Source organism: Coturnix japonica, chromosome 12 (assembly GCF_054131305.1).
Source record: "Coturnix japonica strain WE chromosome 12, WE-NBRP24, whole genome shotgun sequence".
Taxonomy (NCBI): Eukaryota; Metazoa; Chordata; class Aves; order Galliformes; family Phasianidae; genus Coturnix; species Coturnix japonica.
This window is the reverse complement of record NC_140674.1, coordinates 18,469,627-18,494,500: the sequence shown is the minus strand read 5'-3', so window position 1 is coordinate 18,494,500 and position 24,874 is coordinate 18,469,627. Positions and strand designations below refer to the sequence as shown.

General features: G+C 37.9%; 1 protein-coding gene across 12 annotated transcripts; it reads left to right on the top strand.

Annotated features, from left to right (window-relative positions):
* The first annotated feature begins 20 nt into the window (after positions 1-20).
* ECT2 (epithelial cell transforming 2) lies at positions 21-24,874 on the top strand. 12 transcript variants are annotated; one of them, XM_085513662.1, is made up of 25 exons: positions 21-931; positions 2,765-2,919; positions 3,883-3,962; positions 4,090-4,182; positions 5,096-5,278; positions 5,824-5,913; positions 6,385-6,492; positions 7,073-7,146; positions 7,262-7,392; positions 8,214-8,329; positions 8,509-8,571; positions 8,970-9,192; positions 10,052-10,188; positions 10,833-10,952; positions 11,707-11,775; positions 12,719-12,829; positions 13,734-13,830; positions 14,580-14,661; positions 15,485-15,563; positions 15,753-15,872; positions 17,256-17,394; positions 17,811-17,965; positions 19,259-19,366; positions 20,460-20,606; positions 23,301-24,874. In XM_085513662.1, the coding sequence occupies exons 2-25, from the start codon at positions 2,790-2,792 to the stop codon at positions 23,388-23,390; spliced, it is 2,745 nt and encodes a 914-aa protein (XP_085369788.1). In that variant the 5' UTR covers positions 21-931; positions 2,765-2,789; the 3' UTR covers positions 23,391-24,874. The 12 variants fall into 12 exon arrangements, with proteins under 12 accessions (XP_085369788.1, XP_085369789.1, XP_015727446.2 ...); XM_085513663.1 differs by lacking the exon at positions 21-931 and adding an exon at positions 1,034-1,070; XM_015871960.3 differs by lacking the exon at positions 21-931 and adding an exon at positions 1,034-1,080.

Below are 24,874 nucleotides of genomic sequence, written 5' to 3'. Positions count from 1 at the left end.
CCCCGCCCCGAGCTCCGCGGTTTGTCGGGGTTGAACCGGAGCTGCTCGGCCCCCCCTACAGCCGGCAATCGGGGCGGGTTGATAGAGAGACCGGGGAGGAGATATGCGGGCTGCAGCCGAGGAAAACAGAATCACAGAATGAACCGGGTTGGAAGGGACCTCAAGGATCATGAAGCTCCAACCCCCTGCCTGGCAGGGCCACCAAACATACACCTTTACTAGATCAGGTTGCCCAGGGCCCCGTCCAACCTGGCCTTGAACACCTCCAAGGACGGGGCATCCACAACCTCCCTGTACAGCCTGTTCCAGGGCCTCACCACTCTCCTAGTGAAGAACTTCCCCCTAACATCCAACCTAAATCTTCCCTCTTTTAACTTAAAACCATTTCCTCGTGTCCTGCTATTTTCAGCCCTTTCCAAGAGTTACTCCTGGGAGTAAGTTCCCTTCAGGTATTGAAAGGCTGCAGTGAGGTCACCCCGCAACCTTCTCCAGGCTGAACAAACCCAATTCCCTCAGCCTGCGGCGAAATGCTGCCTGGGTTTTGAAACAGAGACGGAATCTTTATGATTTATTATGTCATTTTATTTTGAACTGGGGCTTTTTTTCTGCTCTGTCCCCACACAACTCCCTCCTCGGCCACCATTTGGAAGCTATTGCTGTCGCTAGATGGAATAATGACGCCCAGTGGGATCAATGTTCGTGGCGATTGAAAGCATCAAGAGCTTTATTCTATGAAATATCCCCTTTATCACGGAGCTCGGGGGCGTTTTGAGAGGCCGGGCCTCCGATCCGCACAGCGACACGGACAACGCACACTGAGAAACCACACAGCGACCCCAGCCCCGCGACCGTTGGACCAGTTCAAAACCCCCCATCAGCCAATCAGCGCGCAGCACGCCCAGTCAGCAACCTGCTCCCTGCTACCTCAGAAGTGAGTGGGACACTCCAGCTGTCCAATGAGAAAGAGGATTATAGACCAGAAGTGTGACGTGCAGCCAATGGGCTGCTCGCTTAGTTCGGCGGGTCGCTTTTTGAATCGGTGACGGCGGCCGCTGATGGTGGTTGTTGCGGTCGGTGGCGGTGAGAGGAGCACGGGGCTGGGAGCGATGGGGAGCGATGGGGTCGGGTCGGGTCGGGTCGGGGATAAACTGAGCCCTAAGGAACCTAAGGAAGGGGGGACTTGGGTGTGGGTCTGTGGGAATCAAACGGAACAAGGTCCCGGGTCGCCTGTGGGGATGGCGGAAGGGAGGCCTGGCCCATTGCACCTGCTGCACTGTGAGCTCCGGAGGTTTCCTTTAGTTTTGTAGGGATAGAGATAGGATTCTTGTTCCTTTTTATATAGGGGGGAGCTGCTTTGTGCATGTGTTGTATGTGCTGCTTGTTTCTTCTGTGCACTGCCAGCATGTGGCTGTGGTGACTGGCTTTGCTACTGACTAATCTGGGGGTGTTATAACGCAAATTAAAGCATCCCAAATGGAAGCCCATGAGAGAAATAAGCTAGGAAAACTACCTAGAAAATCAATGCCCAGCTCAAAGTGTGGGTTACTTTGTAACATACAGCATAAATGGAGGAGTACTTCAGTTTAAGTGAAGAAGAGAAGGTTGCGGGGTGACCTCACTGCAGCCTTTCAATACCTGAAGGGAACTTACACCCAGGAGGGGAGTAAACTCTTGGAAAGGGCTGACAATAGCAGGACACCGGGAAATGGTTTTAAGTTAAAAGAGGGAAGATTTAGGTTGGATGTTAGGGGAAGTTCTTCACTAGGAGAGTGGTTAGGCCCTGGAACAGGCTGCACAGGGAGGTTGTGGATGCCCCGTCCTTGGAGGTGTTCAAGGCCAGGTTGGACGGGGCCATGGGCAACCTGATCTAGTAAAGGGGTATGTTTGGTGGCCCTGCCAGGCAGGGGGGTTGGAACTACATGATCCTTGAGGTCCCTTCCAACCCGGGTCATTCTGTGATTCAGAGTTTGGGTTACTTTGTAACATACAGCATAAGTGGAGGAGTACTTCAGTTGAAGTGGTACAGAGGGTTATTATACTGCAGCCCTTATCTTATACGGGTTATTTGAGGTAATTCAGGATGTTGCTTTGTAAATACTCATATTAACAGAACTGATGAATCAGAGGAAATGTGTACTAAGAAAACACACTGACTCATGGACACAGACTGTGTGTGTCTTAGGATGTGTTTTCAGGTTCAAGATTCAGGTAGATACCTGTGCAGAAAGAAAGAATTAAGGCCTATGCTCTTCCAGTTCATCTCCTTGATGGACAAGGAGGGATTGACTTCTATAAGGGAAGACAGAAGGCGTGTAATGATGGATACACCTACAGTGTTGTAATAATGTAGGGCAGTATCCTCAGTTGTGTGGGTAGCTCTGTATACCTAATAGCTTTGTAGAGGCCTTGATTCATTTTGAGAAACCTGCTTTCCCTTCGCTTGCAAACTGCTGGTTCTTTTACTGAGTGCTCGTTTTTATGTGACAGAAGTAATTCATTTTACTGACAACTCAAAGCTTTGCAAAATACTTTATGTGCTCTAATCCTTCTGCTGGCGTTTTGCTATTTTCATAATGCTTGTAGACTTGTGGACAATCCTTTCTACCAGTTCCATGACTCCTTCTGTAACTGTTCTATCAGTATAAGTGGGATTTTAATGAGCAAACTTTAAGAAACCTGAAGTTACTTCTGACAGCCTTTGTCATAGGGTTCATTAAGGAGCTTTTTAGCAACCGTAGCTTAAATGAGCACATCTATCTTCTAGCTGTTGAAGAAAGAGAGAAGTAATCATGGCTGACAACAGTACGCTGGTATCTGAAAGCGGGAGGAGCCTCTTGGCTGATTCTTCTGTTCTTGATTCAAAAATTGTAGAAAACTCCAAAGAAAATGTGTTTCCTGGATCTGTTGTGGATGTTGAAGGTGATGTAAGAAGTTTAAGCCCAGTGTTTTGCAGTGACTGATTACTTTGTGGGTGTTATGGTCTGGAAAACTGGAAGTGCTTTGCTGAACCACAGAGTTGTGTGTAGTGCAGCCAAAAGGGTGTTGGTTTGGAATCCTTCCACTAGCAAAGGAGCAGTCTTAATTTTCATCTCATTTTGTTTTCAACATTTTGGCTCATAACCATGAAACTAAATGGCTCTTCTGGGTTATGTATTAAGAGATACTTCTATGGAATGAATAATTTTAAGTGATAAACTGATGCAAGTGTTTGGATACTGTGGGTGCTCTGTTGCGCAGGATTACAAGTAGCCCTTAAAAAGTAATAGTCTTGAGTTTGAAATTTATTTAGCTTATTAACTAATGCTAAGATGCAAGCAACCGAAACCCAACAGAAAACACACTAAAGCATTTTTGTTTGCCTGCAAAGCAGTCAGTCTTCTTGAGCAAGTGACTGTTGGAGTCAACACTTGCCCCTTATTCCTTTCATTTCAAAGGCATGTTGATACATGGAGGAAAAAAGAACAAGATGTCTAATTTTGCTTCTCATATTCCCTTGTGAAACTGATTAGTTATTAGGAAACAGTGAGCCTTCTTAGCTAGGAACGTAGAAGCTAGTGAAGATACCATCTGTCTGTCTTCCAGCTGTCTTGCTATCTAGTTCTGTTAGGAGCATCAAGTCAATTTTACTTTGAGTGTATGGTCATGAATTAAAGGATGCTTTTTGTACCATGTAGTAGAAGTTTATGCTGTATGGTCAATTGAGCATGTCTTAATGCAAGGACAGTCTTCTTGAGGCAACACTTATTTTCAGGATTGATCTTGATAAATAAGCTGTCTTGAAAAGATTATAGTCTGCTTCGTCTAGAAGTTATTGCTTGATTTAGAATTAACATGGGTTTTTCTATTGAAATATGGATGTTATCCTTGTTTCTCTATAAACAGAAGAAATGCCTCAAATAGAAACAAGAGTGGTTTTGGTTCAGGAAGCAGGAAAGAATGAGGAGCTGCTGAAAGCCTTGGAGGTATGTGTGCCTGAGGTTGTTTTCTTTTTTTTCTTTATTAAGAAAAGCAAAGTACTGAAATGAGATGTCATTTTTCATACTTCTGCTAACCAATGTGGTTCTGTACTAAAGTTCTCCTCTTCCACAGACCATTAGGATAATGGAAGTGCCAGTTATTAAGATAAAGGAAACTAGCCCTGGTAAATCTGAAGAAAAACTAATAAAAAGTATTATTCATATGGTATGTCATGCAATTAAGCACGTGTGATTGCATGCAGCATGTTGCACCTCACTGGGACTGAAATGTGTGGACTCTTCCTATTTATGTTAATTGGGATAGCGGTCACAAGTAATGCAGGTGTTTTGATGGTGTCGCTTATAACTCTTCAATCTTCTCTAAACTTTCTCCAACTTCTTCAAACATCTATCAAGGAAGCAATATCTGCTGCTCTTCAGTAGCTGTTTTCTAGAGGGCTGAGAAATCAGTCCAGACATCCAAACTCATGCTTACTCAGCTAACACAAGTTTTTGCTATGAACTGGCTTCATGATTAGCTAACTGTCTTATTTTTCACTTGAAAGCTGTGCTTAACATTAAGAGGTGATTCTCTGTTTCTTGATATTAAAAAAACAAAGCCCTAGGAAATAAAATCTCGAACTTGTGATTGATAGACAATGTTATTAAATCTTTAGAAATATCAAGCAGTGAACTTAACTAACTTCTGTTATTTTAGGTCATATGCAGCATGGAGCTAGCAGTTACAAGCCGATAGTTACTTTTTAATTGCATCCAGCACCAGCTTAAGCTATTGTGACTGTCTGAAGGGAGACATTTCGTTTCGCTTTTCTTTTTCTCCCTATCTGTAGTTAGTTGCCACTGGGATGGCAACTGTGAACTAATAAGTAAAACTACTTAAGCAAATACTTTGTTTTTTAATTCTTCAGAGGCAGGAACTGCTTTGAGTTTGGGTTTTTTTGGTGCAGTTTCTAGCTATTCTTATACTTTCTCATCTAGCTTTTGTCAATCTTTTTAATAGTATGTCTGTCAAAGTCTGAATTGTACACATTCCTAATGGTCAAAAGTAAAAATGAATTTTGATACTAATTCAATCATGTTGCTTGAATAACATTCTATCTCTTCCTGTCCTGCTTAAGGAAATTAAAGTTCCCTACATGAAGACAAATACAATAGAAGAGCTTGGAGATTGTGATTCCCCAGAATTTGAGACTGTCTTCGTTGTAACAGACTTTGAAGGTTCCATCTTTAACAACCTCTGCAAAGCAGACTGCCGTGTCATTGGACCACCAGTAGTACTGCATTGTGCACAAAAAGGGGAGGTATGTGCTTCTAATGAGGTCAGCTGAGTAGTTCTTCCATGCAGTGAGTTTAAGTATGAAGTGTTCAAAGTTATCTCCTTTTATTTGTGAATCACAAATATTGTTATCAAGGTAAGACTGAGGAAAAGTTGCTTTTTTTTTTAGTATCATGTTAGATTACTGCATCTAATGAGAAAGCATAGCCAGATAGTGGTAAGATCCCAACTACTGCAGTAGCTGTGAGAGTTGTTGTGGTGTTATGCCATTATGAAAGACAGCATATGAGTATGTACTGGTAGGCACTTATTTTCAGAAGTCCTCACTTAAAGGAAGGTGGCTTGAGGAAGAGAAAATGTGTGAAGTACTATATTTGAAATTGGGAAGTTCTCTAGTTACTTTATCACTACTGCTAGGTCTGAAGCTGATGTAGAACTCAAAATGCAGGCTTAGACTGGTGTTTCATACTCTAGTCATACAACATAACGATATTATATTAAAAATATTGCTTCTATTAAAGTATTCATTGTTATACTTTTAACTGATGAGCCAACTTTATCTCATTTCAGCCTTTACCTTTCTCATGTCGTCCACTGTACTGTGCAAGTATGTTGAACTTGGTACTCTGCTTTACAGGATTCAGGAAGAAAGATGAATTAGTAAGAATTTTTTTTCTTCTTCCCTTTGGATAGGTAAATCTATATTAAGTATGACTTTATAATGCTCTTCTGTTCTGTCACCTGTAGGATTTAACCATGACTAGAACTTTTATGTTGGGAATAAGCTGCTTTGTTTTTCTGTTCTCCAAGGGCAATGATATCAATGGATAGCAACAAAACTTTATTGGAGTCACTTTTTATTGGAATGATACAATAAGTACTTGAGTCGAAGCTGCTTAAACACTTGTAGATTCAGGCTTTTTGATAAGATCTTATTTACCCAATAATGTTCTTGTATTTCTATAGGAAGTAGAGTGGTCAGGTGAAGCTTTTCAGAACTATTCAGAGCATTTGCTATTATTGTATCGTGCTGTCATGCTATTAGGACTTGAGTCTTGACCTAAACATTAGGTACCTTTCTCACTCTGCACTGTGTATTGACTGTAAGCTCATCTTTTCTTTCTTTTGCAGGTTAAGCTGGTGACCTTAGTTCATCATATGGGGGGAATTATTCGAAAGGACTTCAACTCAAAAGTTACACACCTGGTGGCTAATTCAACACAGGGAGATAAATTCCGGGTATGTAAGCTTCAATGGTACTTCATGAGAACTGTCTGAATTTCCCTCTTGTAACAAATTCCATAAATTTTATTTCAGTTTGTAAGTTACAAGCTCTTTTTCCTCTGTACCACCAGCAGTGACTTGTAGTTACAAGTTTATCTGCTGTTGATCTTGGATACCCATTTGTCTCTTAGAGATCTCAATAATTCCCTTAATGCAGAATTTTTCTTCGTAGTAGACAAGTTTTGTAAAGAGCAGGCATTGGGCATCAAAATGTTAAGGTAATATTATTGCTTAAATGTCAACCGAATTGTTATTATGATGTGCTTGCTCATTTTTTTGGGACAAACACATAAACCTTGAAGTAACTTATGTGAAACTTCAGTACTCGATTTCTGCAAACCTTTAAAAAAAAAACACTAAACCTGTTATGTGTAAGCTTTCAAGTCTCGTTTATGTGCTTCATTTTTGAAGGAATAGGTTTGCTTTTGCTGTATGTGTCTTGAAAAGTAAAAAACTATGTTAGAATTTTTCTTGGCATGGAAGGAACTTAAATTGAAAAGTATTTGTTGCAGTTTATGCACTTCTTGTTTTGTAGATTGCTGTAAGTCTTGGTACTCCTATCATGAAAGCTGAGTGGATTTATAAGGCTTGGGAGAAAAGGAATGAAATGTAGGTATTTACTTTCCTTCAGCCCTAACCTTAGGTCCTGTTCACTTGTACTACTGTGAGTTGAAGTAGTGTCGCAGTACTGATTTAGTGACTTTTGTACACTCTTTTTTTCTAGTGACTTCTGTGCAGCTGATGATGATGTTAGAAATCAGTTCAAAGTTCCTCCCTTCCAGGACTGCTTGCTAAGTTTCCTTGGATTCTCCGATGAAGAGAAAGCAAGCATGGAAGAAATGACAGAGATGCAAGGTTATTGTTTGTAAATGCTGATCTTTGAAAATGAATGGGGCTTATAGCTGGTAAAGATTTCACTGAAGCAAAATCCTGGATTATGAATCCTAAAGCATTAGTGAGGAATCCTCACCATGGAAAGCTCTAAATTGATCTTTAGATGTCTTAAGTTCTTACAGCTGTTGAAGACTTCTAACTTCTTAGACTGATTGAAGTTAGGCCGTCTTAAAAGAAATTACAGGGTGTTTGAAAATATCCTAGGGAACTTTCAACTTTGGTATGAAGTGTTACTGGTAAAACACTTGATAGATGTTTGAGGTTTTTTGGTAGTGTAGGGTTACACTAAGAGTTGCATAAACAGTCATGAGGTAATAGATAACAATATTTCCTGCCTTGTGTTGCTAGAGCATCTATGCAATAGAGCTACAGAAGTGGGAATGCAGTGGGCTTGTAATAGCAAGCTGTCTTCAAAACATGGAAGTTGGCTGCTTTTGCCTTTTTTCTTTTTCCCTGACCTTTTTTTCACTAATGCTTATATAAGATTATTCACAAGCTAGAACCTCGGTGTCACACAGAATATACCTGCCTTGTTGTACAAATAAGGAAGAAAAGCTTTTTAGTAAAGTATAACGTTTATTTCCAGGGAGGTTTAAATGCCCTCCAAGCTGTGCCTTCTCTCAGCATTTTTCTCTGTATACTTTACTGCTGTTTGCTCGTATTATATGGGGTGTTTTGCAAGTTTTACTTGGCTATAGGTGTTGTGTTGGTTTGATAGTTTTACCTTTTAACAATAATATTATTGTCTTGCTATTCACCTCTTTGTTTTCATATTTCTATAGGAGGATGTTATTTACCAGTTGGTGATGAAAGGTGTACACACTTAGTGGTTGAAGAAAGTACAGTAAAAGAGATTCCGTTTGAACCTTTAAAGAAACTTTATATTGTAAAGCAAGAGGTTAGTGCTTACGTATTCTTTAAGGAGTACTTGTATATGCTGCTCCGTGTGAGACTTTTCTCTTTAGCTTAAGCTACTTGTTTGCATTCGGTATGCAAATTGTCTTAATACTACATACATAACTTTGAACATTTTTAACGTTGTAATTTTTTTTAATGTGTGGTTTCCTTATTCTTCAGTGGTTCTGGGGAAGCATTCAAATGGATGCCAGAGCTGGAGAGTCCATGTATTTATTTGAGAAGGTGTGTATTATGTGGATGATTTCAACACAGCTTGTACTTGGTGGTGAAATTAGTATGTGTGGAGCCAGAAATGAATGGGTTTTTTTAAGCAGCATTTAAATCTCAGGTAATGAATTGTAAGTTTACCTCTAGAGTATTAATTTGAGAAAATCTTTTGTTTACTGAAAGCTGAACCTAGTTTTAGTCAAGAAAACCAACAAAAATATGACTCCTTTTTAATATATATATATATGTATTTATATTTATATTTTTATTTTTACAAAATAAAAGTAGGGCTTTGTCTGGTTTTTCCTGAGGGGGGGAAGAAATGTTCTGTGTGCTCATCTGACCTATGTTTGCCCTGAGTTGTGTTTGAAACAGCAAGTAAAAAGACTAAACTGGACTTTCTTTCTCTACAGTCAGAGAGTCCTGGCCTCAAAAAGTCTGTGTCACAACTTTCTCTGAGTACTCCAAACAGCAATCGTAAAAGACGCCGTTTGAAAGAGACTCTTGCACAGCTGACTAGAGAAACAGACATGTCACCCTTTCCTCCTCGAAAGCGCCCATCAGCTGAACACTCGCTTTCTCTTGGGTCCTTGCTGGACATTTCTAACACTCCAGAATCAAGCACTACCAACGGAGGTATAGCTAGAAACCTTCATTTGCATGCACTTGCTGTGTTTGAGAGATTTCTGCATACAATTGATAAAGGTAGTGAGGGTGAAGTCTTTCAGTATTTGCTATAGGTTTCCTGAGTAATTCTAGACTTTCTCCTTGAAGTGTGTGGTATGCAGGGTCAAGGTGAGGCATTCAGATACAGGGGCAGGCTGCTTTTCATCACAGTAAGCATATTCAGCAGTACATACAGAGAGGACTTAATGGTGCTCTTAAAAAACAAACCAAAAACCAAAATCAAACAAACATTAAAAAAAAAAACCACATTTAAAGACTTTAAAAACATATGTTACTTGTATGTAAGAGGCAACTGTTTTAATTGAGGAGGGTAGTTTTAGGTTAAATACTAATTAAGGGATTGTTCTCTATTAGTATAGTAAGACACTGCCTACAGTTAAACGTTGCAGGTTTTGCTTGTGAAGACAAGCAATGGTTTTGGGCTGCATATATGGTATCTGAGAGAACTGTTGATGTAGCAAAGCAAAATTAGTAGAAGCATAACTTGCATATGTAAATAATATTCAGCTCTTAGCCTCCAACTGGCGCTGAGCATAAGAGGGGTGAGTCATTGACCAGCCTGTGAATGGCTTACTAGTAGTTTAATAGTCAAAGACTAATTCTGAGGTGTGAAATGTTAATATTAGTCTGTAACAGGACTAATAAAGTCATTTTTAGAAAGAGTTATGATGTCTAAATAAAGAATAGCCTTTTAATCTTCTTTAATTCCCTTGAATTCTGAAAGTTTCCTTCTTGCAGGATGACCTTTTCAGGTCTAAATTTCTAATTTATAGAACTCAGTTTTCTTGTGTAAATATCTTTTAATCAGAAACGCCGAAATCCTGTGCAAGGCCATCGAGAAACTCCACTCCTCTTCCGCTAAAGCAGTCTGCAAGATGGCAGGTTGCAAAGGAATTATATCAGACAGAAAGTAACTATGTTGATATTCTTACAACAATTATTCAGGTAAGCTGGTATTACAGCAAGTACTATTCTGTTGTAATAAGACACATGGTGTTTGTGTAAGTGACTTGTTTTCTTTGGGCTTTTTAGAACTTGGAGCAATAAGGGTGTGTGAGGGATGATGTATATGAGCTTACTACTTTATTGGTATATTGAGGATGTTGTTAATTATAAAGCCTGGAAGTCATAAACCAACTGCAGATCTCAGATTAGAAGCTATGCTTGATATGAAGATGTTAAACTTTAAGAAAATAGGCTCTTCATGACTTTATTTTTTTAAAGATATTAGTGCATAGAGGTGGGAAAAACACCAACGCTGTTTGCTATTGCAAGAAGAGCAGAATAGCAAGCAGTTTACGGGAACAGCTTCACTTCCTAGGAAGTTTGCTTCCTCTGTGGCTGATTATCATTCCTGAAGAATGTATGTGAGTAGAGGAGATAAAGGGATGATTCTATAGTAATGCTAACTTACCTAGTGTTTGCATTTGGAAACCACTCTTCCATAATCTGTTCCTGTTAAGTAGAAACAGGATGTATCAAGATTGTGATTGAAGGAAAGTATGATCTGGAAGACAACACCATTGTTTTCATAACTATTTCATACACAATGCATGGAAGATGTAATGACTCTTTGTCTAACACATCAGTTATTTCAAGTTCCGTTGGAGAAGGAGGGACAACTTGGAGGACCAATACTTGCACAGGAAGAGATTAAGACTATATTTGGCAGCATTCCAGATATTCTTGATGTACACACTAAAATCAAGGTAAACTGTAATTTCCCCCCGCACAGGAAGATATGATGCAAACTTTAAGTTGTGTTTGTGTTAAGCCATAGCTACTGAATGGATACATAATCATTAGAGTGAATTAAGTGCAAATCTGAAATATACTTTTAATTTATAAATGAAGTTCTTAAGTACCTGAAGTCTGAGTGTTATATGTAACTAATACTGCCATTCGTGAGCTGTACTCAGAATTAAGTACAGAGGTTGTCTGTCTTTCTTCAGCTTTGGTGTAATGATGATAAGTAGCAGATACAAATGGAGAATAGTGATGAAACCTCTCAAAGGGAATCCTGAACTTCAGCTGTACTTTCTTGTCCCTGTTATTAGCTGACAGTAAATAAGCTTGATCCTTATCAAGCTGATAGGTGCTTAACAGCTTGCTCTTACTCTTCTTAACCCTTGGTGCACCTAGTTGGGGAAACCTATGCTAATTCACATTTAATTCTAACTGCTATTATGCCATTTTTGTTACAGAGCTAACTAGTTCAGACACATCATTGGACTCTGCTTCTATTGATTCAAAAATATATATTTGGTAAACCAGGAGTTTTGCTATCATCTCTTGATAAACTTAAGAGGTTTACTGTGAAGTTGTGTGGGTTTTAGGACTGCCTGTTTTATTATGTGTTTGTGCTGACTATGTGTGTTTAGCAGAGCACTGGTACCATCTTAAAGCTTTATGCAGTTGTCACTCATGTTCTTTTCTTCTCCCATCCTTGCGCCTAACCTATAGGAAGACCTGGAAGATCTTATGGTGAACTGGACTGAAAGCAAAAGTATTGGTGATATCTTTCTTAAATATGTAAGTTTCTGTTTTTATGCATTTGATCTATAGTGAGATATTATCTTACAGAAAACCCACTGTAGGATCTAACAAACACAAGCATAGCACTACTGAGTAAGCAAGAACACTGACTCGTGTTATTGTATCTTCTGTTTAGACTTCTTAGCTGAGTTAAGTGATATACTTTGTGTAAGTAATCCCTGTCAGCCTGCATCTGTCTGTTTGCATTATGGATTAAAACTTCAGATGGGTGTAATTAAAAGCAGCCTTCAATTTGCAGCGCTACAGACATTTTTTACTTAAATGGTAGAAGAAACTCTTACTGTAATTTTAGTGATCTTCTGCCTCCTTTCAATAATATGGAATTAAGAAGTTAACTTTTTGAAGGCACTTGCACTTTTCCTTGAAGACTTAAAATGTGTGAATAATGACTGCTTATTTTTCACGAGTACATAATGTACAGAACATGAAAGCTAGATCTGGGACTGAAGTACTTTTTAACATAGTAAGCCTGATACTTATCTTGTGCTTTTGCTGCCTTAATCATGCTGAGGCAAAGAACGTTTTGAATTCAAACGCTCTTGATCTGAGGTATTGCTTATGGTGATTTAATGCCTTTCTTTCCTAAAGGTGATTGCACATGCTGGTGAAGATATCTAGAATTTCCCAAACTTTCACCAAAAGTATCTTGTTAGATAAGAATCTCCTCTGCTTGAAAGATCTGCTCAGTGGCTTCTAGATTATCACATTTGTACTTGAGAGCAGTCTGTATTTCATAAGCAGCCTTCAGTCTTGAACATTTGGCATGCAAAAATGTCCTAACTTGTTATGTGAGCACACACAGGTTTACAATGCTTTATACTTCATTAAAATGTCCCTTTGAGCAGCTCGGGGTGTATAGACATATGTGCAATGCTACATCATATGTAAAGCAGAGCTCTTACAGTTGTTTGTTTTTCAGTCAAAAGACTTGTTGAAAACATATCCACCATTTGTGAACTTCTTTGAAATGAGCAAGGAAACTATTACTAGATGTGAAAAACAGAAGCCAAGGTTTCACGCCTTCCTGAAGGTATGTGTTTTGCTTGAAGTTGTGTGAATATGGCAACAATCATGAAGTAAACTATTTAGTGCAGTTGATGAAGAACTTGAAATCTTAATAACCTGAAGGATTGTTGAATAGGAAGGATTTGAACTTCAATCCCTTAAGTTTCTCAGGAGTCTCTTTACTAAGAGATTCAAGTTCCTTGTCTGTAACAGCTTCTAAGCTAGTTTGATTATATGCTGAAAAACTTATTTGTCTCCCAACACATACCTTTTTTTCTTTATTGATCCCCATCCTTGTGCTGAAGACTTGCAAGTTAAAAGCTATTTTGGGAAAACTGTTGCAGAAATGAAGTTCCAAGGAGGTAGAATGTCTCACTGTCTCACTATTCCTGTGGCTAATGAGAAGAGGATTTAAGAGAAGGCTATCTTCAAAGGGAAAGTTGTCTGTAGAGGAGTCTTTATACACCCAGGGTTCTAGATAAACCTGTATAGTTGACTGTTAGTTCAGCGTAGCTTTAAATCTTCTGCATCTAATGAGCATATCTTAAAAAACCAAACCAAACCCCAAAACAATCAAGCTAAAAGATCCCAGTTCTTGTTTTCTGAGATATTAAGGACTATTTCTGCATATTAATAATTAAATGATGGGGAAATGATAAAGAATGCAACCAGCTCACCTGTCTCAGTATGCCTTAACATCTGGAACAAAGTCTGAGAAGTTGGTAATATGGGCAGTTGAATTGTTTTGAAAAGATGAGTGATAAACACTATCTAGATTTGAATGTCTTCTAATGTGATTGCTTAACCACTGTGTACCTGTTTTGAAAGACTCTGGGGAAACTTCTGCAGTGCTGGTCTTGGAAGATATAACACTTCCCTTTTAGTTGGAAAAATAAGAACTATTTCCTTTTCCCCCCCTTTTCTTGTAGATAAACCAAGCTAAACCAGAATGTGGTCGTCAAAGCCTAGCTGAACTACTTATCCGTCCTGTTCAAAGGTTGCCTAGTGTTGTTCTACTACTAAATGGTAATCTAGTTTGGGTTTTTTTTTGTATGTTTGATCAAGGTATTTAAAACCAAGATAATCCTGCTTTTAGCATGATTAGAAGTTGCTTGTCTTACATGAAGCATACTTCTTTCTAGGAGTTAATCACACTTAATAGCGATCAGCAAGACCAATTACTGAAACAAGCATAGTTCAAGAAAATTTCACTTGTGTGCTTCAGATACATACATGAACAGCTAGAAAAGCTTGTTCTGAAGACAGTTTTGTTGTCTTAAGTACAAGTGTAACTGAGGTTCAAATGAGAGAACAATTCATATCTGCAAGGCTTCAGCTTCAAGTGTTTGTCTTGAGATCACCCACTTAATGTAACAATTATAAAAATCTGTTAGATGTGAGTTAACATTGTCTTCACAGACCACAACATCCACTTCATAAGGCAGGAATCTGGATACTTAATAAAGCATGTAAATAGTAATTTCTAAAACTGGCTATTAATGGTAGTAATGTAAGCTTAACGTGCAGTTAAACTTATATTTGGAAGCTGAAGTACCATAAATCAACATAGATACTGTGGTGCATAAGTCACACCATGTGTTAAACTACTTCAGTTGATGACTGCCAGCTGCAGTGATGGGTAGTTCATGTGGATGAATTGATATGAAATTACTCTAACCAAAAAAATTAAATTGTCTTCCTTTGTCTTCCTCCTTCTTAAATTCTCAACATTTTATTCTTAAGGGTCTGAGAACTTGCAATGTTTTGAATTGCAGATCTTAAGAAGCATACAGCAGAAGACAACCCAGATAAAATAATTCTAGAGAGAGCTATTGAATCATTAAAGGAAGTGATGACGTAAGTGAAATTCATTCTATAAAACTGTTAGATGTATGGATCTATTAATCTCTTTTAAATTGTTTTAAGTGAAAACATATTGCTGCCATATGTTTTGTCTCCATTTAAGTGTATGTAATACGTATTCCTTTTGATTCTTTTGTTCTGTCTACTCTGTTCCAGTTATTTCTGTCCTCTACAGATTGGGAGAGATGTGGGGGATAGATAGCATCCTTTAAATCTTATGTAGATATACATTTCCATTGAAAGGTTTTGTAGTGTTGGTGCTGGAAGGTTAGTCTGTTGTGGTCCTGTGTTAGCTATTGATGGCACCATTCTGCAAGCTTAAAGCTGAAGCTGTTCACATTATAAGGCTCATCTCTTCTAAACTGTAGCGTGTGTCTCCAGTGATGATTTCGTGTATTTACTTGAGCAACTGTTTGCCTGATTTACAACAACTCTTAATGTGCAATTACTCATGCATTTGACTTCTGATGAACTCTAGTGTTGACTTAGGGTGGTGGTGAGAGGCCTGTAGAATGCAGCATATGAGAATTGGTCTCTGGTTCCTCCCTCTTCCGGCAGGGAGGGAAACTGCAATTACTGAATGCTATGTCAGCTAATAGAACAATATCCTTGTCATGTTATAGTTACGAGGTTTCATGTGAACCTGCTTAGCATATGGTGCTTGGACATATGAGTAAATGTACGCAACTTCTGTATGTCCAAGGGCTACTGTAAGCTTTCTGAATGTTCAGCTTCATTATTTTTGTCTAAAATGCAGTGAAATCATTTACAGTTGCTTGGTACTGAAGGTAAATGTAATATAATGTTCTTTCCTCAGACACATTAACGAAGACAAGAGGAAAACAGAGGCTCAAAGGCAGTTCTTTGATGTTGTTTATGAAGTTGATGGCTGTCCTGTAAGTAATTTTTCAGAAGCTTTAGACCTGTTAAAATGATTGCTTGTTTTCCTGCTCCCTCTGCAAAAATATGTGAAGTTAAAATGCAATGGTACTACTTTAAATAGATTTACAGTGTTAAGTTGTAAGCAAGTAGTAATCCAGCCCTCGAATTAAATGCTTAATGAGCTTTTTGCTTCTGTTGCACAGGCCAATCTCTTGTCCTCTCACCGAAGCTTAGTTCAGCGTTTGGAAACCGTTGCACTTGGTGATGACATCTGTGACAGGGGAGAGCAGGTCACTCTCTTTCTGTTTAATGATTGCTTAGAGGTAAGATTACTATAAGAACACCTCTAATGAATTGTACAATGCTTGACACTGAGTATAAACAAGAGAAACTTAAACTTTGAAGCAGAATCAAGTCACAGACTTTAAGTCACAGTACTAGGAAGAATTAAGTCACAGACAGCTGTCACAACCTGATGTTACCTTTCTGGTACTTTCTGGAAGCTACTGTATAAGCAATACAAGTAACTGATGAGCTTTGGATGATGTTATAACCAGATTAAGAAGTTGATATCAAAGAACAGTGAAGGACATTTTTGCCTTGAAAAAAGCAATTAACAATTTTATGTGGAAATAATACCAATGTATCTAACTTAATTTGAAAATTACCATCATAAATGCATGATTCTTGTCCTGTCACTCACTGAATTCTTTTCTTAATTACATGCAGAAATATCAAATAATGATTACGGTAGTTTTCTGGCATTTCTGCATTGTATGCCACTATCTATACTCCTCTGAGAAATCAAGATTTCTATTTTCCTGTTTAAAGTATAACACTTAATTCTCAACATATTTAATTACGTATCTGCAAAGCACTGGTATGTAGTACTAATAGATGAGAAAGTGCTGGAATTTGGCTCAGCAGGCTGTTGGTCTGTCTAAAGTTTAATTGTATTTAATGTGAATAAATATACCTCTGAGATAGGGCTTGTCTGTGCTTTGACAAACAAGGAAAACAAATCCACATATCATATCTAGACTAATATTATGTTAAGAAGATACACGATGAAAAGTAATTTACCTAGTAATAAAGCTGACATAGTTTCACTAGTTGTGAAGGAAGTAAGGGAAAAATAAAAACAAGCTAAGAGACTTAATTAAAAGTATCTCTTCTATAAAATAGAAACTACTGATGTTACCTCTGTTTTTAATGTAAAGTTAAGACTAACATATCTCCAGTGTTGAAATCTACTCCATGACTGCATGGATGAGAAACAGCAATTAATACTCTTAGGACACAGTTCTCCACAGACTGATTTGCTTTATCCATACAGACATTGTCTTCAGTGTTTAAACCTAGACTGTCTTGTAATAGGTTTCCAAGAGCCTTTGCTTGTTCTTCAGGGTAGAATTGAAACTTTTAATACAAAGCTGCTTTCCCTCTTTTTTTTTTTTCCCTTGGAGTTGAAGGTGTTGCTGCTAAGTAACAAGTATTTCTTGGCTACTTGAACTATCTATAAGCATCTCTTATCTCAAATTCACTGAAGACTTCTGTCATACAGTAATGTAGTTCTTTAAAACACTCAAAAGTGTATTTCTTCTTAGCAAGGCTTTATTTTCATTTGTGAATTTCAGAAGGTAAGAATACAGAAGATAAACAAAACAGCAATGGACTTTCTAACTTGTCTTTTTATTTAACTGCAGATTGCAAGGAAGCGTCACAAAGTCATTGGTGCTTTCAAGAGTCCTCATGGCCACACGAGACCTCCTGCTTCTCTTAAGCATGTTGTTCTCATGCCTCTTTCCCAGATCAAAAAAGTCCTGGACATCAGGGAGACAGAAGGTCTGTCTGTATGATCTAAAATGCTCCAACAGCAGTGAAAACTCTTTTAAAGGATGAAGGTTTTCCCATTGTGAGACAGAATGCCAGGGCATATGTTGTATGACAAGTTAGCTATGAAAGTTAAATAGTCTAGACCACAGTGTGCAAACTAGGTGGTGAATGAACTGGCTGCAGTCTTCTTGAGATATGCAGGCAAGACTCATAACTCTTTTGCAAGTGATAAAACAGCAGTTGTGTGAATAATTCCTTGTACTGAATTATATCTCCTCTAAGTCTAACTCCTGGAAGCTGAAGGGTTAGCTCTAAAAGGTTACTCCTATTATCCTTTGGGGTGGGAAGGCATATGAAATAGTTTGCTTTTTTTTTTTTTTTTTTGTCTTACCTCTGGTTTATTTGTTCTTCTAAAACTTCTATAGATTGCCACAAAGCTTTTGCCTTAGTTGTACGTCCACCTACAGAACACAACAACAAGCTACTCAGTTTCCAAATGACCAGTGAAGAGCCTCCTAAAGAAGACTGGCTGAAAACATTGTGTCGACATGTAGCTAACACAATTTGCAAAGCTGATGCAGTAAGTTCTTGGGGGCTGTTTTGTCAGAAATATTTTGTTCTGTTGGCTTGGAATACAGGAAGTTAAAGAACTTGTTAGTAGTGGGTATGTTCCAGGTGAAGTAGAGCGGAAAACATTTGTGCTAGAATGTCAGTAAGTAAGTGGTTAAAAAGTGGAGGAAGCAGCTTCTTGAGAAGATATAAAGTATGAAAAACAAAGAATCACACTCTTCACCCAGCACAGATAAATTATAAAGAATTTAATCTCTGCACTGATGATGTTTTAGGAAGGCAAATCTCAACCAAATTGTCTTCAGCTTGCTTTCACTGTTTATCTGCAGTCTTAGCCTTGTGAACTGTTTGTTGGTTTAACTCTTTGTATTAGGTTTAATAATTGTTATATGCTTTATGGGCATGAGAATGTAAGAGACGTGAAGCATCATCTTCCTACAGACATTCCTCCAACCTTAAAACAAGGAAATAAGGGAGATGCTGACCTTCTCTTATCCTAAAAGCTCAGTGTTTACACTTCTCACAGCCAGAAACTATTAATTGGGAGTACAAATCCCTCCCAATTTGGGCAAAAGACTTTTGCCCTATGTTCTAACTATCCCAGAATATAGGCATATGTAATTCAAATTTGCTGAAAACTCTTGCAATATGTGAAGCAAAACCAGCTTGGTTTTGTTGGTAATGCTGTTCATCGTGCTCAGGACATTCAGAATCACATGCTGACAAATAGCAGTCTATTATACTGAATGCTATTATGATTTGTGTAATTATTGGTTTGTAGTGAGTACATAACTTTTTTGCTAATGTAAGTGGCAAGCTGAATGTCAGTCTAACATTTATTTGGGTTTTCAATAACTTTCAATACTGTATGACAATGAGATAGCTTAGATTTGCCACACGGTGGCAGTAAAAAACTTTAACAAGTTTGTCAGGCAGTGGGAATAGCCCTAGACCTTGTTTGGTGTCCTTATGGTTTTTCTTAAATGTCTTACATGCCAGCGAAAGAAATGGGTGTGTAGTTTGTAACTCCCCATGAATGCTTCAGACCTCCTGCCTTTGCTTTGGTTTGCCCTGAACTTGAAACTGTGTAAACAAACATGGAAACAATGAAGTTATTCTGTAACTGTCTACTGGTGGTTAGTATCCTGAAACCAACACAAATAGTTTTGTATTTCTCTTAATATAGAGAGAAAAAGAGGAATATGGCTATTAAAAATCTCTAAACCTTACTTCATGAGTTAGAAAATGATATTTTAAGAAGTGCTTATGTTTGTGAAACTGCTAATACTATTTTTCTCTGCAGGAAAACCTTATTTATGCTGCTGATCCTGATTCAGTTGAAGTAAATACTAAAGATATGGACAGTACTTTAAGTAGAGCATCTAGGGCAATAAAGAAAACATCGAAGAAGGTAAGATATTAAAGACTGTATTTTACAGCAGAACTTGCTCTAGTCAGAATGGCATTAGTATTCCATTTTGAGTACTTTGTAGAACTTATAGCAGTTGTAGGAAGAACTTAATCTCAGTGAAAGGTTTTCTCCTTAAAGGCAGAAAGTAAGAAGTACTTGAGGACATTGAAAAGGGTAGTTTTGGGATATCTTAATTATTGGAGTATCATAAGTGTTGTAAGTATTATGTAGGTGTTATTGATATTGTAATGGAACTTTATTTAAAGGTTCAAACAATTAAACTTTGAAAAAATCAGGCCTCAACTGTAACTGCTGTTAGTGTACTGAATGGTATTGGCAGTTATCAAAGCTCAAATACCTTCAAAAGTAAGATGGGTGTGAAGTGTGCATGCTCTAATGCTAGACTTCAAAATTGCAAGGAAGTAAGTGTTGAAGGCTGTTCTCTGCCTGTATGTACTTTCCTTTGTTTATTGCTTAAGCTGCACTTAATTGATGTGTGCTCTGTGTTGCTGAGAGGGATTGCCTGGGAAGCAGGAGGAGGGGCTGCCAGCCTGCCCTGTCATGTAGGCTTGTGCTTGGTCTGGTTCTACTGACAGAGGGTGAAGCAGCAAGGAGGAATCTGTTCTCCATTCTTCTCATTAGCCTTGATGCAGACTTATTCTCATCAAGATGATGCCATTTCCTAGGAAAACTGTAGAGGCTACTGTAGTTTAGAAGGTGCTAAAGACTTACATGAAAGAATCTTAATGCAAGGGGATCTGACCTTTCAAAATGCAAGGTGTGTGGGGAAACCTAGTTGACCAGACCTTATTTTTTTTTTACTTTTCTCATCTCTTAATTTTTTCTAAAATGCTGTTGTCATGTGGACAAGTGAGTATAGCACTGGCCCTGGGGACTCCTAAAAGTCAGGCCCACTTGCAAACTGTCTTCTGTTTATTTGGTTTTAATTGTTTTTCATGTGAGGAAGGGCTATTGTATCTTTCTGGTTCAGAGCTTGTCCTACAGATCTTCAGAACCTGAGTAGTAGCTTATTGTGGTAGCTATTATAGCCTGATCTTTGTCAGTGTATAACAGTGCTTGTCAAACTCCCCAGGTTACAAGAGCATTTTCTTTCTCAAAAACACCGAAGAGAGCTCTTCGAAGGGCTTTAATGTCACATAGTGCAACAGAAGGAAGAAGTCCCAGCTCAGCTAATGAGAGTTACATAGGCAGCCGTCTGACTAGTACATCGTCATTAGCGGTAAGTTATTTAGCTGTGCAGGCCAAGCAAGGAACCTTCTTAAGACCACAGCCATTCTAAAGTTGATCTTATAACAATTTGAAGATCTGCAGGGGAGAAAATTATTTTGATCTACTTTCATAGATGTGTTCTTTTCAGAGTGAAACTGCTTAATGAGAAGGCTTGCTTACTGAGAATGCAGGAAGGTGTGTGAGTATGTAGTAGAACCTGGGAGTTGACAATACATTTAAGCTGAAAGCAAACTTGCTGGAATTGGAATACGTGTCATATTCTGAATGAGCAAGAAGCTCCCTGCACTCCTGTATGTTGGTTTGGGCTATTTTGTTTTGGACAGAGCAGAAATGAGGTGTAGGCCCCTGAATAACATGGTGAGAGCATCAGTGGGTGTAGTAAATAGACAGCCGATGAAACAAACTGGGAAGGATGTATAGAAACTTACAGATGTTGCAGCCTGAGAGCTTTTAAAAAAGGCAAGTGAATTATCTGTTCATGTGTTTACAAAAACTTGGTGAAATAAAATGAGTCTGTGCTGCAACTCCTGCTATTCTTGGCTACCTATTGCAGCTCTCTTCTGCTACATCGGCTCAGGCACAATTTTCTAATACAGTCTAGTATATTGTTCTAGACAGTGGTTTTTTTTATCATCTTCTAGTTTCTTTTTCAGTAAATCTGTGCTGAGTAAACATTACTTTAAAGCCTGTAGTTTGTAGGACAGCTAGCCAAGAACAGGATTTCCTGTGTATCTTTCTACTACAGATTTGGATGTCAGAATCTTAATACAGAGGTAATTCAGTATGTTGGAGTGGCCTTTAAATTGTACAACAAAGATTGCCATACTATCTGCCACATTAGATAGGCGTGAAGAAATACGAATTAATGAGGGGAGGAAGTATGACAGTGAACTCCCTTGGTTTATAGGAAATTAACATAAAATCAGATTGGCTATAGCCCAGTTCTGTGTAGTGATTTTCTTCCCTCAATTATGATTGCTTCAACAGTTGTTTTGGAATTCTAATATTCTGTGCTTATTTTGATGTAGAACTTTATCTCATTTCCCATGAAAATGCAAGTCATGCATTTTTCTTGTTTGTCTCCCTGTGTACAATTTCTTCCCTAAAATGACAAGAATTTAGGAGTAAAAAACTTGTTTCATTTTTTTTCCCCATAACTTTTGGACCCCAGAATAAGCTGCAGCTTGGCAGTAGAGTGTGAGTTCTATTTGATGTTATATAGGGTTTTTAATCAATCTCCTACTCTATATAATTGGCATAAAGCTGCTTTGATTGGGTCATGATGTTGTGGTAGAGTAGACATCCATCTTACATTTATTTTAATTCTAACATTAGTGTTATGTATTATATATATAGTCTCTTACATATAATCCCCAAGAAAAGGGGATGGGCATGAACAGTCAGGGTAAAGCCTATCTTGTATGGAGTAAGCATCCAATTCTGATTAAGACAAAACTGTACAGCTACCTAAAACGTAGATTCCACAAAGGTATAAACAGTATTGAATTCTCCTTTGACTTGTTGCAGTGCTCTGGGTTACTCAGTGCTGACACACTGTGCTATTTTTGGTTTTGAATGCCAAGTTAATTCTTTCAGAGATCCTTTTTAACTTTTCTTAATTAAAAGTTAGGCCTAATTAAAATAATATTGAACAACTACTTGTTTCAATTTATTGTGTCCAGGCAGCAGTGTAGCTTGCCAGCCAGAATCCTCAGGACTAGTATTATAATGGCAGGGTGGTCTTGAATAGCTAACTTTATCTGCGGTTTTAACTTCTTGTTCCCCATATGTAAATAAAAAAAGAAAAGCTATATAAAGAAAAGTTAAATTAAATCCTAAACCTTCAAATATTGCCTATGACTGCAAATAGAAACCATGCTACAGTCACATTTCCTAGAAGAAAAAGCATGCCGAAGTGGTGTTACTTAAAAGGTTCCTGAATTACATGGCTACAGCAAACTATCTGACTACCATGACCACACTGAAAAGCATGAGCAACAGAAGGTTGTTTATGAAAGTATTTAAAGGACTAATGTAAAAACTATAAAATCCAAGTTGATATGAAAAAGCAACTCTTAGTATATTCATTTATGCACGAGATTCACTGTAATTTCAAGTACTTAAATCCTAGTGTTCCTACAACCAAAAAAATCAGGTTTGTACCTACTTTGTATATAAGTATTTGCAGTTAAAGCAAGCTTTGACAGGTCATTGTGATACAACATATTTCTCTGTAGCCAAGAAAGTATGTATTCAGTGACCAATTGGGCTCAAGCCTAGTAAGAACACAGAGTTGTAGTGTATTAGGGGAGCAAGTTACTCTGAGATTGTGGTAATATCCTTCCTTACATTTGGAAGGAGGAGAGTAGTGCAGAAAGTGTGATGTGAAATATATGTTAATACATGTTTAAAAGCCACTCTTCACAAGCATGTTCTTGCATTCTGAATTTCTGATCTAGTATCAAGAAGTCTTTTATTCTTTGTGTACTACTTGTTTGGTGCTGTTTAACTTTGCCATTCAAAATCTAGAAATACTGAACGATATATTTAAGATGGATGGCTTTTTAAATAACTTCCTGACAGAAAGTGTAAGGAATCGATATATCAAGGTTGAGAAATGATTACTGATCTACTGACATTGATTACTAAATGACTACTACTTTTTTTTTCCCCTCCTCAACAGGGCATTTCTTCTCCATCCTTGGTCAGCCTTCCTTCAATCTTTGAAAAGAGGAGTCATACGTTAAGTCGATCAACAACCCACTTGATATGAAGCAGGCTTAAAGTACGATGCCATACTATAGTGACTGACAAACAGCTGGCTGTTCCAATGACCTGTTACTGACATTAATGGTACCTTAGTCATTAGCACTTAGCAATGATTAGCAAAATGTTAGATAACACTAAGTCAATCACAAAGGGGTTTCTAGTTGTACTGATGTAGATCAGGTAATTCAGTGGAAGGAGTAACTTGGTCTTTGTTGGAGACCCACTATTCCCTTGCACAGTTTTTTCACCAACATAATGGAAGTGTTTTCTTTTATGGAAACTGTCCCCTTTAAACAACAGACCAGTTTTGAAATAAGGATGATGATCACATAATTTACTGCTGGCCTGAATGACTCCCATGCTTGCCGAACTTAATCAATTGGCTGAGCATTTTAACGTTCAAACAGTTGATTTCTTAAATGGAGATGCATTAGGAAGTACCTGACCTTTTGAGTATGACAGTTAACCTGTTGTACAGCTGCTTATTCCAGATATTTCATAAGTGTAGCTGTTTATAAAGAAGTGGGTTTGAGTTTCTCTGATTATGATCTGCAGCCTCACTGTAATACAGTGGTGTGTTGGTCTATTTGAACAGTAAGTTTAAAAGCTATGACTAGTTTTGTCCACCACAAATGATTAAAAGAAAAAATGGATATGCTCAAGAGTTATGGCTCCCCCTTTTGGTTATGGCTGTTTAAAAATAACAATGAAATACAAAGATCCTGTGACATCCAAATGTTTGGTTAATAGCTCATTATTTAATGCATGAGATTACTGGTGTGACGAGGGCCCAGCAGTTTGGGTGTGTTAAATTTCAGGTGTATCCCTAAGGCTTCTATTTGTCTTTCTCATGTGTTTGTTATCCTTCAAAACTATACATTCACTCCTTTCGTATCCTCTCAGTCAGTATGATCCAGTCCTATCTCAGGAACCATTCAAATATGTATATTTCTGCATTTCTTTAATGGTTTAGTAATGGTTTAACTGTCTGTCCATATTAGGAGCTCTCAACTTCTGGCTTCTTAACCACCAGTGTCTTGTCTATATGTAATTAGTGACGTTTCTGAATCTGTCAGACTAAACTGCTTTTATATTTTGTACCGATCCATGCAATGTAAATAAACTGTTTAAAATAAGACTCCTTATGGCTTTGCTAAGCAGGCTTTTATGGAAGTCCACTCTCATTTTGCACAAAAACATTGAGTTGGGCTCCACTCTATAAATATACTCTGATTAACTATAATGGCTATTTTTAGTAAGATGTGCAGCTTGGTAGGCCTTGGTCTGCCAGAACTGAATCTATATTTCCTTAATGTTTGCTGTCCTACCTTGTTTCACCAAGTGTGTGTGTGTGTGTATACATATATATCCATGGATGCTTTGGCCTTATTCAAAGCAATCATCTGAACTGAATGTGCACTGGACTTGATGTAATAAAGTATCCCTAGGAAAGAAACCATGTAATAAATCCTATGCTAAGAATATTAA